The sequence below is a fragment of the Xyrauchen texanus genome, chromosome 7, assembly GCF_025860055.1.
Source record: "Xyrauchen texanus isolate HMW12.3.18 chromosome 7, RBS_HiC_50CHRs, whole genome shotgun sequence".
Lineage (NCBI taxonomy): Eukaryota > Metazoa > Chordata > Actinopteri > Cypriniformes > Catostomidae > Xyrauchen > Xyrauchen texanus.
The window spans coordinates 23,443,864-23,462,692 of record NC_068282.1 but is presented as its reverse complement, the minus strand read 5'-3'; the positions used below and the strand labels follow the sequence as shown (position 1 = coordinate 23,462,692).

At 38.9% G+C, this 18,829-nt stretch overlaps 1 protein-coding gene across 1 annotated transcript in view; it reads right to left on the bottom strand.

Moving 5' to 3' along the window:
- Nucleotides 1–18,829, bottom strand: part of LOC127646715 (ribonucleoprotein PTB-binding 2-like) — a 110,209-nt gene that overhangs the window by 47,290 nt on the left and 44,090 nt on the right. Inside the window, 1 exon segment of the mRNA XM_052130546.1 lies at nucleotides 9,451–9,923. Coding sequence (XP_051986506.1) covers nucleotides 9,451–9,923 — 473 coding nt within the window.

Sequence of the window (18,829 nt, the reverse complement as noted above, 5' to 3'; positions counted from 1 at the left end):
TAGACCCTACACATAAATTGAATTTAATGTAATTGTTTCATACATTATGATTTAAAATGGTGATCAGTGTATTGAAAATAACTTTTTGATAGTGTTTATTATAAGGGGTCTAACTCAGTACTCAATACTCACAAATCATGAGTACTTTTAAATAAGCTACTCTTTTACTCTTATTACGTTTTTAGGACAGGTACTTTTACTCTACTCTCACTAAATTCTTTTGTGAAAGTACTTTTACTTGAGTATGATTTTTCAGTATTCTTTCCTCCCCTCCTGTTGGGAGATGATGCTGGTCAGTAATTCGGCAGAGAGGGGTCAATTTCAGGGTGCATGAACTTTTGGAAGCAACATATTGATTTCCTGTGTGATCATGTTGATTATTAATCAATTTATTGCCTATCAATATAATAAAAAATACATTTTAAATAACTGAAAAAAGGTGTTTCATAAAATAACTTTAGCGTTTGTCTAAAACACTATTTAATATACAGATGTATGTTAGGAGCATCAAAAGACAATATGGGTTGATCGACACAAACCTCAACTGATTGCTCCCCGAAAATTACCAATTGGAATTCCATTAAAAAACTCCACCACCCTGAATGTCAGTGTATTATTTTCACACTGGGTTTAATCTTTCCATTAGTCATTAACCACGTCCACCTGTAGATATATCAGGAAGTTGCCAATCAGTGTGTGTCCAGCTGTCAGGCTGCATATGAGTGTGAGAGCCCCTCAGATGTGACACAGAAGACCCAGGTCAGAACATGCCAGTCATGTACACGCTGAGTCATTTAATAACATAAATGCTGTCTTTCTCAAAAGTATCTCAAAGGCAAAAGGTAGTTCAGTTGAGGGTGGGGGGCTGCATGAGCGATACAGTGGGAGGTGAGTTGTGAGAGAGAGAAAAAGAGCTGACATTTTCTGTCAACAAACTCAACATTTTTTGTTTTGCCATTTCATAACACCACAGTGAGGAAAGTGAAGGGCATAAGAAACGTCATGGTTACTGTTGTAACCTCCGTTCCCTGATGGAGGGAACGAGACGTTTTGTCGAATGTAGTGACACAAGGGGTCTTTATTGAGAGCCTCACATACCTCTGAACTTGAGAAAAGGCCAATGAGAAATTGGCAGACAGAATTTGCAAGTCCTGCCCCCGGAAATACGGGTATAAAGGGAAGCAGGCGTGCGTCTGTCAGTCAGGTTTTTGCACTGAGGAGCCAAGAATAATGTACGGCCATTCACAGTAGTAGGTCTAGTGTCGTAGCAAAGGGGACACAGCGTCTCGTTCCCTCCATCAGGGATGTTGTGTCGAAGGTAGTGACACAAGGGGTCCCATTTCAAAGCGGCATGCACTAAACCGTACCGTTATGTGAACTGCTGGCACAGGTGTAAGCAGGCTGCTGCATGCTAGAAGCAACTGTATCGGCCACACGTAACCCTTCCCCAGTGCCCCCAGAAAAAGGTGTCATATAGAGACCTTAGGTTCCCAGCACCACTAAGGGGGAACAGGTGCTACATGACCATCATGGGAGCAAGACAGCCATCCACGGCCATTTCTCACTCTTTGTTTCTCACATAGAGAGTAAAGCGGCTGGGGCTATCTCAGTGGTTCTCAACCTTTTTTGAACAAACGCCCCCCTGACCTCTTCATGATCCTCTTAACGCCCCCCCCCCACCCCCCTCCCCCCTAAAAAAAACCAAAAACACTTCAGAAATACTATTACAGCCAAACTATTGCAACACTGATACCTGAAGAAACTGAAACAGAAGTTTCTTATTGTATTTAAACTACATGTAAAAGCCTCAAGTTGAGTAATATTTTGTTTTGAAAAAAATGCAAAAACACATGGATTGTTTGAAAGGTATTGCAAATGTATTTAGAAATTCAAACAACTTCAGGCTCACACACAATTTTTTTTAAGATGAACCAATCATGTGAACAATAACGTAACTAACCTAAATGGCCAATGAAAAAGCAGCGGTCGTTCGCGCACTCAATTAGGCAATATATAGCTACTAGGCTTAAAATTTGAATAGCCTACAAATGGTCATTTGATTTCAAATGACGAACAAAGCACTAATTATGCGCCTAATTATGTATTCCGCGTTATGTACAGAAAAAGCCGGTGAAAGCGCGCCTCTATTTTGCGCTGAAAATTCTCCGCCTCTTAAAAGCATGTGTAACTTAGGAAGCGGCTCTCCTGCCATATCCTCCTGGTAAAGTGGCAGCAGTAATCCGAGCAAGACGAAGACATAGGCTAAGGAGAAGAGCTGAAAAGATTTTTGCGCAGGCCGCCTGTTGAGTACCTCTGAGTAACGCCCCCCATTTGTGCCTCAGCGCCCCCCTCTCTGCTGCCTCGTTCACACCACCCCCCAACACTGTCCAAACGCCCCCTAGGGGGCGGTACCACCCCGTTGAGAAACGCTGGGCTATCTTAACGCAATGAAATGCGTCGGGGAAGGCGATCTTTCACGTTCCTATTCTTTAAGGGGGAAAATACCCTGCGGAGACCACATCCTGCCCAGATTAGGGGGAGGTGATATGTGGCCAATACACCACATGGGTTGTCAAGCCACACGTGGGAGTGGCTCAGTGGCAGGTCCTACCTGATGAGGGAGGAGCTCTACAAATACAATACAGGGAGTTGCCTGAAGAGGGAATTGTAGTGGCTTGTAGTGGGTCTGGTCGCAAATTCCTCTGCTGAATTTGCATTCCAGAAGGCTAGGGAGGAAGAACAAGCGAGAGCTTAGTGGCTAACCTGGGAGAGAAAGCACACTGGATCAACATGGTGAAGGGTGCTAGATGCAAGCGGAACACTCGGTCGGCCGTTCAGTATTACCGAGTTCTACCGGCTCGGACCTGAAAAAACACGGGACGAGAGCGACTCAACCCTGAGATTGTAAAATCACACATAGGTGTTGGGTGTTGCCCAGCCCGCTGCTCTGCAGATGTTTGCTAGGGAGGTGCCATTGGCCAGTGCCCACGAGGATGCCACACTTCTCGTCGAGTGTGCTCGAATCCGCAAGCGGGCGGGCACGACCTGGATCTGGTAGGCCAGAGAGATAGCGTCAATGACCCAGTGAGCTAACCTCTGTTTGGAGACGCCGTTCCCTTTCTGCCATCCGCCGATGCAGTCAAAGAGCTGCTCAGAACATCTAATGCTCTACGTGTGGTCCAAATAGATATGCAAAGCACGTATCGGACACAGCAATGAAAAGGCTGGGTCTGCCTCCTCCTGGGACAGCGCTTGCAGGTTCATGACCTGATCCCTGAAGGGGCTCATAGGAACCTTGGGCACGTAGCCCGGTCACGGTCTTAGGATGACGAGTATCTGCCAGACCGAACTCCACTGATGGGAACAGGTTTGGCAGGGGAGGGTTCAGCCACCGGGCGCCTCTAAGGAACCTGATAATCAAGTCGTGCTTACCCAAAGACTTGCCGTCCACTGCGTCGTGGTGGGCCACGATAGTCTAACTCCATGCCGAGAAAACAGATGCTCTGAACCGGGATGAGCTTGATCTTTTCCAAGTTGACCTGAAGCCCTAGAAGGCTGAGGTGCCTGAGAACCTGGTCACTGTGAGCGCATAGTAACTCTTGAGAGTGAGCTAGGATGAGCCAGTCATCGAGGTAGTTGAGTATGCAGATGCCCACTTCCCGTAACTTCGTGAAGATGCAAGGGGACAGGGACAGGCCAAACGGAAGAACCTTGTACTGATATGCCTGGCCGTCGAACACGAACCGTAGGAAGGGTTGGTGTCGAGGCAAGATGGAGACATGGAATTATGTGTCCTTCAGGTCTAACACCGCGAAACAATCTTGATGCCGAACGCAGGTCAGAATCTGCTTCTGCGTGAGCATTTTGAATGGGGGTTCGTGTAAAGCCTGGTTGAGAACTTGCAAGTCCAAGATTGGCCGCAACCCACCACCTTTTTGGGTACAATGAAGTAAGGGCTGTAGAATCCCTTCTTCATCTCGGCTGGAGGGACGGGCTCTATTGTGTCCTTGAGTAGCAAGGTTGTAATCTCTGCCTGTAAGGCGCAGGCATTTCCACCGTGCATCGAGGTGGAGAGAATACCGCTGAAATGAGGTGGGAGCCTGGCGAATTGAATCGCGTAGCCAATCAGATGGTCCTGGCCAGCAGACGCGACGGGTTGGACAGTGAAAGCCACGCGTCCAGACTCCGCACGAGGGGCAATAGAGGTACCATCCCAAGGTACCAATTGTCAAGCCGTGAATGCTGTGGGGAGGACGGAGGACTCCAGTCCAAGCCCATGCTCACGGCGGCCCGGGCATGCATGTTGGCTATTTGCGCGTCGGTCTCAGACTGTGCGGGCTGACCTAAAGGTGGCAGACCAGTCAAGTCCTCTGCGTCAGAAGCCTGAATGCTCTCCGATGCAGCAGCGACGTCATAATTTTTTTGAGATATCGACCGCATCCAGGAACTACACAGAGGTGGAAAGGCATCTTTAAAAAGACGCATCCTGAAAAGGATGTTCAACGCCTGCTGTGTATTGCTCTTTTGTGTAAACTCTTTTAGAGAAAACAAACTCTTAAGAAAGAAGTGATGTCGAAGCGTCCAGGGGCGTGGACTGCACAGCGTGCAGAGAAGGAAAAAGCCGCTGGTGATGCTCCGTAGATCCAACAGCAGTGCTTCGCCAACAGAGGTGAGTGGAACAGTAGTGAGACTCAGCTTGCTGCTGCACCACTGCTCGGCTCCGAAGAAAAAATCTGACTGACAGACACATGTCCGCTGCCCTTTATACCCGTATGTCCGGGGGCGGGACATGCAAATTCTGTCTGCCAATTTCTCATTGGCCTTTTCTCAAATTCAGAGGTATGTGAGGCTCTCAAGTAAGACCCCTTGTGTCACTACATTCGACACAATGTAAAGTGAGTTACAGAAGGGGAACCACAGGCTTTGAGAAATGTTAGTTAAGCCAAAGACATTTATTTTAGAATTTCTCGCCCACATGTTGTTTGCCACCTGTATGGTTTTCTTTCTTCCATGGAAAACAAAGACATACATTTTGACATCACTGGTTCTCATGTCTCGTGACCGATCAAGATTTTCCAGGTTTTAGTTTTCACAAGTGTGAATAAAATCAAATTTAAGAGCTACGTTGTGAGGAAGATTTTCAGCGATTAATGACTTATTCATTTCAGTCCGTTCATCACCCAAGGCTATCTTATGGCTTTTAGCGACTTAGAATAAACTCTATTGCATGGCTTTATAAGTACTTTTATGGTGTTTTCTTTTTTTCTTTTTTTTTGGAGCTTAGTAGTGTGCCACTTTTGCTTTATGGAAAAGAGTAGGAATGGGAGTTGAAAGGAATTTTATGATTCTGGTTTTGATTGAATTTCCAATTACATTTTTACTGCTGAGGAAGAAATATTTGGAAATATAATTTTTTTTTACATTATTATTGCATTTAATGCCCTCAGAGCAATCTGTTGCTAAATGAAAAGTTAATTTCAGATTTCATCAGATCAGAAATATCAAATCAGAGATAAATTTAATACAACTCTTGCAAAAAGGCCATAAATGTAATCCAGTAATGGGTCTTAATGCAACAATTATATATATATATATATATATATATATATATATATATATATATATATATATATATATATATATATATATATATATATATATAAAATATAAAAAACTATAAATAAATACATTCTAAATATAAAACAAAAACATTCTATACTAAACTTACAAAAAACAACACGTTTCATTCATACATTTAAAAAACAATTACATTTCACTGGAAACAACTAAAATTGTAATGTGTAGGGCTATATTTAACAACACATTGTCCTTTGAAACACCAGTGAGTGCCTGATGCAAGTCTCAGGAGACTGAAAAACAACATTACACAAAACAGTAACAATACTTCACTTTGAGTTGGAAATGAAAGAAGGTTCACTAAAAAGAGTCAGTTTATAAGAGTAATTTGTTCAGGAACCGCATTACACAGGTCACACTGTGTATTTTGCACTGAAGATTCAAAACACACAGCTCAAAAGAGTCATTTGTTCAGGAATCAGACTACACTGGACTACACTGTGTGTTTCGTGCTGAATATTCAGCAGCGGGCAGCATTGATGTTGAAAAGTGCTGCTGAAACATTATTTATATTTGTATAATGTTCTGTCACATCTGTGGAAAAAAGAACCTTTATGAACCATTAACAGAAACCAAAGGTCATAAAAACATATGGTTCTGGTATATATATATATATATATATATATATATATATATATATATATATATATATATATACTCACCTAAAGGATTATTAGGAACACCTGTTCAATTTATCATTAATGCAATTATCTAATCAACCAATCACATGGCAGTTGCTTCAATGCATTTAGAGGTGTGGTCCTGGTCAAGACAATCTCCTGAACTCCAAACTGAATGTCAGAATGGGAAAGAAAGGTGATTTAAGCAATTTTGAGCGTGGCATGGTTGTTGGTGCCAGACGGGCCGGTCTGAGTATTTCACAATCTGCTCAGTTACTGGGATTTTCACGCACAACCATTTCTAGGGTTTACAAAGAATGGTGTGAAAAGGGAAAAACATCCAGTATGCAGCAGTCCTGTGGGCTGAAAATGCCTTGTTGATGCTAGAGGTCAGAGGAGAATGGGCCGACTGATTCAAGCTGATAGAAGAGCAACTTTGCCTGAAATAACCACTCGTTACAACCAAGGTATGCAGCAAAGCATTTGTGAAGCCACAACATGCACAACCTTGAGGCGGATGGGCTACAACAGCAGAAGACCCCACCGGGTACCACTCATCTCCACTACAAATAGGAAAAAGAGGCTACAATTTGCAAGAGCTCACCAAAATTGGACAGTTGAAGACTGGAAAAATGTTGCCTGGTCTGATGAGTCTCGATTTCTGTTGAGACATTCAGATGGTAGAGTCAGAATTTGGCGTAAACAGAATGAGAACATGGATCCATCATACCTTGTTACCACTGTAGGCTGGCTGTACCACAGGCTGGTGGTGGTGGTGTAATGGTGTGGGGGATATTTTCTTGGCACACTTTAGGCCCCTTAGTGCCAATTGGGCATCGTTTAAATGCCACGGCCTACCTGAGCATTGTTTCTGATCATGTCCATCCCTTTATGGCCACCATGTACCCATCCTCTGATGGCTACTTCCAGCAGGATAATGCACCATGTCACAAAGCTCGAATCATTTCAAATTGGTTTCTTGAACATGACAATGAGTTCACTGTACTAAAATGGCCCCCACAGTCACCAGATCTCAACCCAATAGAGCATCTTTGGGATGTGGTGGAACGGGAGCTTCGTGCCTTGGATGTGCATCCCACAAATCTCCATCAACTGCAAGATGCTATCCTATCAATATGGGCCAACATTTCTAAAGAATGCTTTCAGCACCTTGTTGAATCAATGCCACGTAGAATTAAGGCAGTTCTGAAGGCGAAAGGGGGTCAAACACAGTATTAGTATGGTGTTCCTAATAATCCTTTAGGTGAGTGTATATTTATATAGAGAGAGAGAGAGAGAGAATATTTATTTTTTTATTATTATTTAAAAATATAGAAAAGAACAGCTTGAATATTGTACTAAATATTTATTTTTGTGTTAAATGAAAGAATGAAAACCAAAGTGTTTCAATGACATGAGGTTGATTAAACATTGACAGAATTTTTATTTTTTTGTTATCTTTCCCTTAATGCTTTCTTGCATTTTTTTTTTTTTATGCGTATAATAGGATGCAATATTTAGATATAATATTTAGAAAGGATTTTCTAAAGCTAGATTAGGTCTCTCTTTTAGAACAAAATTACTGTATAAACTCTTTATCTAAATGGCAAAGTTGAGAACAAACGTTACTTAGGAGAACATTTCTACTCATAAGTCACTCTTTCCAATCACTATCCTTATGAAAAAAGCTTTTAGATAATTAGAAACCTCCTAAATATTGATGAGACATAATGAGCCATTTTCTGTCAATGTGAGCTGCATCTTATTTTCCGGAATCTTCTGCACACAGAAGAGCTGAATCACTTTTGCAGTTATTAGAGTTATCTAATTTCTGTACAGTTGTGGGGGCAGCAATATTCAGAGAGCTCCAGTATTGATTCTTGAAGCAAAGCTGAAGTTTTAAAGAAGCCTGAGAGCACAGTGATGCAATTTGAGGTCAAAGTCCTGAGAGCCTGATGCATATCCAAAGCTCCATCAGATGATGTGGATTTAGCAAATCTTCATGGGATTGAAAGGGTGTGGTATATTGATTTCTGTGTCAGCTGGTGTTGGCCCAAACTGCAGATCTAAAGTCAGTGATACCCTTTAGCTTTAATGGTTCTGATTAGAATGGAGCTTCAGGAAACTGTATCCTACATCAGCACTTAAAGACAGTTTTCATTGGACGTATTGATTTCTGGAGATGGTCTGCATGTTGAAAAGCTCTCTCTTCTTAACACATTGGAGAGGGAAGAGAAGGCTTGTTAAGGTTTCAGCACACATCCTCACCACTGTTTCTGGCAACTGAGCCAGACCTCTAAAGCCACAATTAGGTGATCAGGACTACGCTAATGACTGGCAGTTGAATAGCTCATACACACAAACACCACAAAGATGACAAGACATGCATAGGCTGCCATTTTTAAAGGAGTACTTTATCCAAAAATTAAAATACTGACATCATTCACTCATCATTTAAATGTCTTTTCAAACCTGTTTGACTTTCTTTCTTCTGTGGAACAAAAAGGAGAAGTTTTGAGGAATGTTCCCACAGCTCTTTTCCATACAATAAAAGTTAATTGGTATGGAAAAGAGCTGTCAAGTTCCAAAAATGACATGTAAAGCACTATAAAAATAGTCCATACAACTTGTGATCTATATTTCAGGTCCTCCAAAGTCATACAATAGTTTTGTGTGAGGAACAGTACGAAATGTATGTTAGTTATTCTCTGATCTTGCCCTCCGCTACAACTCACAAATTTCAATCGCATTAGGATATGTTCACATATGGCGCATCAAGATGCATCATGCCAGGTTTAACATCAGTGATCCAAAAAGCATCTTAGAACAAAGTGCTACATTTGCATAAGTGTGAGTGAGATTTGGTGTTGATTTTCAGTGAATACGACTTTACATTTTGGTCTGTTCTTCACAAAGCATAATTTTGAGTTCTATGGAAGAAAGCGATATGAGTGAGTAAAAGATTTTTGGGGCAATTTTCATTTTTGGGGGAACAACTAAATATAAGATTTACAAGCGAAAGCAACAAAAACATTTCAAAAGAGGACAGCAGTATTCCTAAAGAAACAAATAAATATTATCACCCTTACTTCACCAAAAGCAAATTAATTTGTTCTGTAACCTAATACTTTCAAACCATGTCAGTTAGGGTGACATGCCTAAATACTAATGCCCTACTCCTCTCTCATCTCACCTGACAGAAGACTGGTTTGTAGCGCTCTGAAAAAATGTGAGCCAGTTCCTCTGAGTCTTCAAAGTCTAGCGGCAGGCGATCCACACACAGGCACTTTGAGTGGAGATGGTCAGCAGAGGTCAGCTGGTTGACATCAGCCCATTGCACCATGAGCGCTCGGTCACCCAGCGGTTTCCTCAAGAGTTCTGAGCGTGCCCTGGAGGCCGAGTCCTTCTTCATGTACTCCACAAATCCATAACCTTTAGAGTGACCTGTAAGGTCACTGTAAACCAGGAAACAGCGCTCAATGTTGCCATAGGAACGCACCAGCTCCTGAAACTGGGCGGCAGTGACTGTGTAGGGCAGGTTGGTGACACACAGGAGTGAGTCTGTGGGCTGCAGATGAACGGTGATGTCACGGCTGCGGATTGACGTCTGGTGCAGAGTTCGGATGGCATCCTGTGCCTGGTCACCATTTAGAAGAGTTACGAAGGCTAGTGAGACACAAATACACACACATAAACACACAAAAACATTAATAAAACACACACAGGAAAGGGGTATCAAATGGGTCTTGAGTGCAAAACACACTGAACAAGAATAATAACCACACCTTGTGATATTATATAACAGTTACTTTTGATGGCTTACACTGAGAGTGATGAACATGAATGGAATAACTCATTATGCATTACAATATCATTTAGCCCAAAGAAAAATATTTGGGAATCTTTGAGCTATTATTCGCAATGAAAAAAATCATAGGGGATAAGCTTTTTTTGAACATGTATTAAACATTTACAATTAAAACATGTAATTACTCTACAGGAAGACTGCCCATTTAATAACAAACATTTAGGAAGCTTGCAAAACTTTTCAAATTAAAAACAAAAAAAAAGAAAAGAAAAAAAAAGACTCCAGAATTTCAGAACATCAGCAAACAAGTGTTAGGTTAAGGGCAATTTGATAATGTCATAATCATAACCTGCCTCAAGTACATGAAATGGCCAAAAGTGTGGACACCACATTCTAATGAATGGGTTTGACTATTCCAGTAATTCCAGTGAAGGCAAATATTTATGCTACAGCAAGCAATGACATTCTAGAGAACTGTGTGCAAATAACTTTGGGAGGGTGCTTTTCTGCTCAGGAAACCTTTTCTGATCTGGAAAAACTTGCAAAAAGCCCTTTAGGTTAAACTGGAACACAGACTGCGAGCCAGACCCCATCGGCCAACGAAAGTGCCTGACCTCACTGATTCTTTTGTGTCTGAATGGAAGAAATCCCTGCAGCCATTTGATCAAGTAGAAAACCTTGCAGAGGAGAGGAACCTACTATAGCAGCAAAAAACATGATGTGTGTTCTAACATGTTCTCATTCTTTTTTCTTGAGGGTTTGTAATGCAGTGAAATGTCCATAATTAAGACAGTAGCATTCTAGAAAACATTAGCCTATCCTTGAAACATTTGGCTAGACTCTTTAAAACACTTTAAAATGCTGCTGAATTTATAGTGTCCATTATAATCTACTGTAGTAATCCTATACAACTACAGTAACCGTAAAAGGAATATTTCACCCAAAAAGGAAGATTCTTAAATCTCGTTTGCACTTCTAGATAAATCAAAATATTTAAATGTCTCACATAGCAATTGATTATTGAGACACTTGAGAGCATTTGAGATAGCTAATAAATAACTAATGATAAATAGCTACTGTAAATAGTTTCACAAGCAACAGATCCAAATGAAGTTTATAAATGAAATTTATGCAATTATAATTCTCTTATGATTTACTCACCCTCATGCAGTCTTAAACTTGTACAACTTTATTTCTTCTGAGGAACAAAAATAAAGATATTTGTGAAGGATGTATGATGTGTTTTTGTCCATACAATGTAAATTAGTAGGGTCTAAAAACTTTTCAAGCTCCAAAATGGACAAAAAGGCAGCATAAATGCAATCAATACAACTCGAGTGGTTTAATCCATGTCTTCTGAAGCATACGATAGCTTTGGGTATGAAACCTATCAAAATTTAAGTCCTTATTCACTTTATATCCGCAATCATCTTCATGATTCAGCACATTCATGAGAGAAGCTTGTTCACACACTTCTTATTGCCTGACACATGCATAGAGCGCTGTACACAAACTAGACACGGTGTGGCCAGGTGTGCGGTTTTCATGCCCAGTTGGGCAATTAAAAAAATTTAAACATGGTTTATAATGCTAGTCGTGGGTTGCGTTTCTTGGGGATACTTTTAAAATATACCGCTGCCACCAAAATGGTGAATGAAAATGCAACGTCTTATTCATGTATAATGATACTTGTATCTAGTACCTGGCAACCACGTACACTGTCAAAAAAATCAGTCTTGAATCCTGCACTGTGTTCCAATTGGGCCGGATATCAAGATTTATATATACTTATAAGGACTTTACATTTTGTAAAGTTTCTCACCCAAAGCAATCGTACTGCTTCAGAATACATGAGTTGCATCTGGATATGCATCCTTCCATACTATAAAGTATGCCAAAAACATTGACAGCTGAGAAGTGAGTCCTTCATCAAAATCAGTACATACTGACAGTATGCGATTTTGGATGCAGCAATGGATTACACCACTCGAGTACAATGGATGTTTTATGCATAAATGCTATTATGTCATTTTTGGAGTCTGAAAATTTTGGACCCTATTGATTTATTGTATGGACAAAAACGCATTATGCATAATTCAATATATAATTTTTTTCCCCGCAAAAGAAAGAAAATCATACGAGTTTAAGATGGCATAAGGGTGAGTAAATGAACTATCCCTTTTAGATTATCTCCATTCCTCTCTTCCCCTTAACTACAGTAAGTGGAGAACTGTTGGGCATTTTCTTATGTGACAGCCTGAACAAAGAAGAGCTAACGCAATAATCTTAGAAATCACAGCCACTTTACTTGTGACAGGGCTGAGAAGACCTTTTTTTTTTTTTTTAAATGGGAACAGGAAACTGATTATAGCCTTAGTCTAAATCTGTGAGAGTTATTAGTTTTTTTCCCTTGGCTAATTTCAGGGTGGGGGATGTGTGGTTTGGGGGGCTTTATTGTAACAGCATAAAGCCTATAATTCTACTGCCATGAGACATCTAAAATTACTCATTAATGTACAGTGCATTCATTTATATGCTCTCCATAGGCATTGACATTAAAATGACAAGCACAATGGAGTTCAGTCTACAGAAGATGTCTGGCAGATGTTGTGGGTTCCTCAAGTCTGTTATGGTCAGCAAGAGTTTAAATAGTGACATTTATCAGTAATTTCTGGAAACATCACAAAACAAAGACACAACAATTACAGCAATTATAATGTTAAAATCACAGCTTTGGCCAACTTCATCACATAATCATTGTCTATGCTTTATTTCCCTGTTCTTATTACCCTCTTTAGACTTTTCGTTAGCACTGATCATATGCTCTGGAGGAGTAACACTCAGTTAGCTACTGTAGTGTATGACATAAGCTCTCCTGACACTGTGATTCTTTAAGATTCATTAAGCCAGATTGTGAAAGATCACAGCGCTTTAAATATGATGGCTTTGTATCTTGTTGGCACAAAGGGTAAGATAACTAATACAGTTGTTTACATTTAGTTTAATATTCATTCAAGTTATCAGACTAATCTCAATTTGCATATTTTTATGGGTGATGGAAAAGTAATACTACATCATGAAATTGCATCTTGATACAACAGGCCACATACCAATCCTGTGTGTGCGGTTCACTGGTTGGTGAAAAGAATAAAAATGTAATTTGCAAAAGTAAATTATTTCACTAATGTCGAGTATTTTATTATTTTTCAACTTATGATTCCATTTCTAACCTAAAATATGAATTGTAGATACTAAACATTTGCTTAGTTATCTCTAAAGCTCACTTAAATTTGTTTAGCTTATTAGTAAGATTAGATAGTCATTGAGAGCATTTATCTTACACCGATACAATGTATAAGTATAAATCAAGTAAACTAGACCAGTGGTTCTCTATTTATTTGGTCACACCCCCTTTAAAAGAAGAACAACTTTTGAGAACCCCCCATTTAGGCATGTCACCCCTTATTATATATATATCTTATTATATATATTATTTATCTAAATATAGATATATATATATAGTATATACTTTAAGTTTTCATTTAATAAAAAAAGCTTTTAAAAGATTTACTGCATTTTTTTAACCTCATATTGTGACAAAAGTTTTATTAAAAACTTTTATCAAAGAATATGTTTTTTCACATCTCACTGCAAAATAATCTGAATTTACTTTTTGTCACTAGGCTTACATTATGTTCTGTTATTTTCTGTACTTTCTGTGTTACATAAATACATAAAACATTTTAACTATGCCTTTATACTTTCAAAACGTAAAAAAAAATAAAATTAAGAAAAATGATACTGTTTCAGAAGCAATGCTAATATATAATATAAAATATTTTAAGGCATAGATCAAGTGGTAAAAATTCCCTAATTTTGCGTTGCATGTAGACACCTTTACCAGCATTCTTATTGGCTTATCCAATTTGCACAAGTGTTGTGCACATGCCTGTTTATGTTTCGATGTCAATAGCAGAGAGTAATCCAATGATTTCAAGTCTCATGTAAACACTGTTCCCTTTCAAGTCGTCACTTCAATGCTGCATCAGTTGCTGACGATTTGAGAAGCTCCCCCAAGGAGTGACGATCTCTGAAGCCCTTTATAATCTTTATAAATTTAACATTTATTGGCAGATAGCACTTGACGCTCTGCCCGGATGCACGCATCATCGAGAGTATATAAGGTGGAACGCAACGCTATTTCATAAGAATTTTTATTTATTCATTTATTTTGCATTGTTTTTTATTTTTTTATTTATGTGTTCATTTAATTTTTATATTTATTTATTCCCATATATATATTTATTTATTTCTACATGTATTTATTTTTACTTTTCTGTGTGCAACAGGGAAATGAGGGAGGCAGTCTTTGCGTAGCTCCAGTGCATCATTGGTTGAGAGCTCAATAGTACTTATCGGAAGCAAATAAGATGGACGATCCCACCTTAGCACACTCTGACTCGCACAGATTTAGATATATGCAGGGAAACATTTTGCAGAGAGTCTAACAATCCAGGATGTGCTTCGACATTTATTCCAGCCTACAGCTCTCCTAAACCATCAATAAGCACCTCTACTCTAAATGAAACACAGTCATTTGATGCGTGGATATCGACTTCATTCGCTAAGTTGCGCAACTCTCTAGATATATGTGAAGTGTCAGCTATAGAATTTTTTTTATTGCAGAACTTATATATACATACATAAACGATCAGGGAAATGAAGCATGGTTGTATCTTTTACAATGAACAATCATAACAACAGAAAACAATATTATGGATTTGCGGACATCAAAATATGAAGTTATATACACAGAAAAAAAAAGAAAAGAATAAGGTTAAGGTGAAATCATATCATTTATGAAACTTGCTCATTTTGTGGTTTTGTTAAAGAAACAGTTTTTGTGATAACCAATAAATCTTGGATTGACTTTAGCCCCACAAATAGCTATAGTTTACACAATATGGCCATGACCTAACGTCACATCAAAACAAGTCAAGAGTAATCGAGCACACACTTCAATCTACAATGAACCAATGGTAAGCAGGACCAGCCCACATAATTATCATACAAGAGACAGAAATGTTAGAATAAATATAAAAATAAATACATGTGGGAATATTTAAATATGGAAGTAAACACTGGTGGGAATAAATAAATATAAAAATAAATGAAAGCATAAATAAATAATATTAAAAAATGAAAGAATAAAAAAAGTTTTAAAGAATAAAAATAAAAAGAGAAAATAATAAATAAAGGAAAAAAGTCTACAAAAATAAATTCAGGAATAACTTTCATTAAAAACTAATTATATTTGTTTTATCAAGACATTTATTCCTTTATTTATTTTCTTATTATTACATTTATTTATTTATGTACAGGTGAAACTCGAAAAATTAGAATATCGTGCAAAAGTTCATTAATTTCAGTAATTCAACTTAAAAGGTGAAACTAATATATTATATAGACTCATTACAAGCAAAGTAAGATATTTCAAGCCTTTATTTGATATAATTTTGATGATTATGGCTTACAGCTTATGAAAACCCCAAATTCAGAATCTCAGAAAATTTGAATATTACATGAAATTTAAAAAAAAAAGGATTTTAAATACAGAAATGTCGGCCCTCTGAAAAGTATTATCATGCATATGTACTCAGTACTTGGTTTGGGCCCCTTTTGCATTAATTACTGCCTCAATGCGGCGTGGCATGGATGCTATCAGCCTGTGGCACTGCTGAGGTGTTATGGAAGACCAAGATGCTTCAATAGCGGCCTTCAGCTCTTCTGCATTGTTTGGTCTCATGTCTCTCATCTTTCTCTTGGCAATGCCCCATAGATTCTCTATGGGGTTCAGGTCAGGCGAGTTTGCTGGCCAATCAAGCACAGTAATACCATGGTCATTGAACCAGGTTTTGGTACTTTTGGCAGTGTGGGCAGGTGCCAAGTCCTGCTGGAAAATGAAGTCAGCATCTCCATAAAGCTTGTCTGCTGAAGGAAGCATGAAGTGCTCTAAAATGTCCCGGTAGACGGCTGCGTTGACTCTGGACTTAATAAAGCACAGTGGACCAACACCAGCCGATGACATGGCTCCCCAAACCAACACAGACTGTGGAAACTTCACACCGGACTTCAAGCATCTTGGATTGTGTGCCTCTCCATTCTTCCTCCAGACTCTGGGACCTTGGTTTCCAAATGAGATGCAAAATTTGCTCTCATCAGAAAAGAGGACTTTGGACCACTGAGCAACAGACCAGTTCTTTTTTTCTTTAGCCCAGGTAAGACGTCTGACATTTGAAGCCCATGTCCAGGACCCGTCTGTGTGTGGTGGCTCTTGATGCAGTAACTCCAGCCTCAGTCCACTCCTTGTGAAGCTCCCCAACACATTTGAATGGCCTTTTCCTGACAATCCTCTCCAGGCTACGGTCATCCCTGCTGCTTGTGCACCTTTTTCTTCCACACTTTTCCCTTCCACTTAACTTTCTATTAATGTGCTTTGATACAGCACTTTGAGAACATCCAACTTCTTTTGCAATTACCTTTTGAGGCTTTCCCTCCTTGTGGAGGGTGTCAATGATGGTTTTCTGCACAACTGTCAGGTCAGCAGTCTTCCCCATGATTGTGAATTCAACTGAACCAGACTGAGAGACCATTTAAAGGCTCAGGAACCCTTTGCAGGTGTTTAGCTGATTAGATTGTGACACTTTGAGCCTACAATACTGAACCTTTTCACAATATTCTAATTTTCTGAGATTCTGAATTTGGGGTTTTCATAAGCTGTAAGCCATAATCATCAAAATTATATCAAATAAAGGCTTGAAATATCTTACTTTGCTTGTAATGAGTCTATATAATATATTAGTTTCACCTTTTAAGTTGAATTACTGAAATTAATGAACTTTTGCACGATATTCAAATTTTTCGAGTTTCACCTGTATGTATTTATTATTTTTGCAGGTTTTGTCCTCCATAGCGCCCACTGTGCCTCAGGTTTGCATTCATTTTTAATAATTCGACATTCGAGACAATCATTCCGCTTATACCAGAGATACTACACCTCAAGACGTTTTTTGTCATGCTGGTGCTTTGGGACGGTGTACACCAAGTGTATCGGCTATGACTGTTTTCCGACCAAGAACAATAATATAATTTTTTATATGCGCGATTACCATTAGACAGATGCCAGCATTAATTCTGCATGCCCAACGTAATAAAAACTGATTTATTACACTTTTGCTTCTTCAGCCATAGTATTGTCACAATAAATCCAAGTATTATGACATTTATTGCCTGTAATCCTTGAACATGCTTATGTTTCTCTGTTTTTGTTAGCATACTTGGCACCAATCTCTTGGAGCATGTACCTCTGATTCTCGAGGAGGAGAGGAGTAAGGAGAAATTTGGGAACAGTCATACAGTCTGAAGAAACTGTGTCAGAGGTGAGTGGATTCCTGTAGTATAACACATTAGCTAGCCAAGAGCACAGTAATGTTTTACAGGACCTATATTTTAAGTCTTCATTTTTATTTGTACACTGCTTTTCACAATACATTTAGCTTCTAATCATTGATAGCATTAATACTCATACACATGAGAAGAGCACCTGGCATTTTCAGCTGCAAAAAACACTTTGGTGGAAACATGGCCTTACTGTGGTTTTATGGCATTTTCTCCTCTTTTTGAGCTTTTTTTTAAGTCACCATCCACTTACATTATGGCCAATAAAAACTATGAAGATTTCAAACATTCACCTTTTGTGTTCCACAGAAGAAAAATATATACAGGTTTGGAGTGACAAAAGGGTGATTTGGGACAAAATTTTCTTTTTTGGGTGAACTATTTCTATAACACTGGTGTGACCACTTTAATATCAAGTTCATTTGAATGATTAACTTTCCATTACTATAAAAAAATTCAGTTATGTGATTAAATTATCTGAATCCATTCATCAACTGTCCAGTGCTTCAAGGAGGGCTTCACTACTATTGTACATGAGCTTGCACCAAGAAAAGTCCTTTTGGCCAAAGTATACATTAAAGCAAGTGAGGAGATCCTTGCAGAAGATCTTCCAGGTATTTACTGCGGAATTACTGCAGATTATATGTAGTATATATTGTCAAACAAATGTTTTTGTTTCGTCAGAATGATGTAATACTGTAAGTTCTGTCATAACACAGATGTTGCATGGTTTTAAAACTGTTCTAACATTATGTTTTCCTCTCACAGTGTGATGCTGATACACCATTTGAAAATGGCTTTCACCAGGATGGTTCAAGTCCTGATCAAATGGATGGTGTGCAGGGGAATAAGAATCAAAGAGGGGGTAATTGCAGCCTTCAGTGCATACTTTAGTTTTTAACCCTATATGAAACATATGCTCACTTCCTGCAAAGTGCTATTGCAAAGATACGAGTAAAGAATCATTCAAAGACATCCTGTATTCCAGAAGAAACTGTCCAGCAAGATCAATAAATAAACTTCAATTGGTTCAAAATGCAGCAGCCAGAGTGCTAACAAGAACCAAGAAATATGATCATATTAGCCCCATTTTATCATCGTTACATTGGCTACCTGTTAAATTCCATATTGATTTTAAAATTCTGTTAACTACGTACAAAGCTTTGAATGGTCTAGCTCCGCAGTACTTAAGTGATCTTCTACCACGCTATATTCCAACACGTTCATTAAGATCGCAAAATTCTGGCCTATTAATAGTTCCTGGAATATCAAAATCCACAAAAGGAGGTGGATCCTTTTCATATTT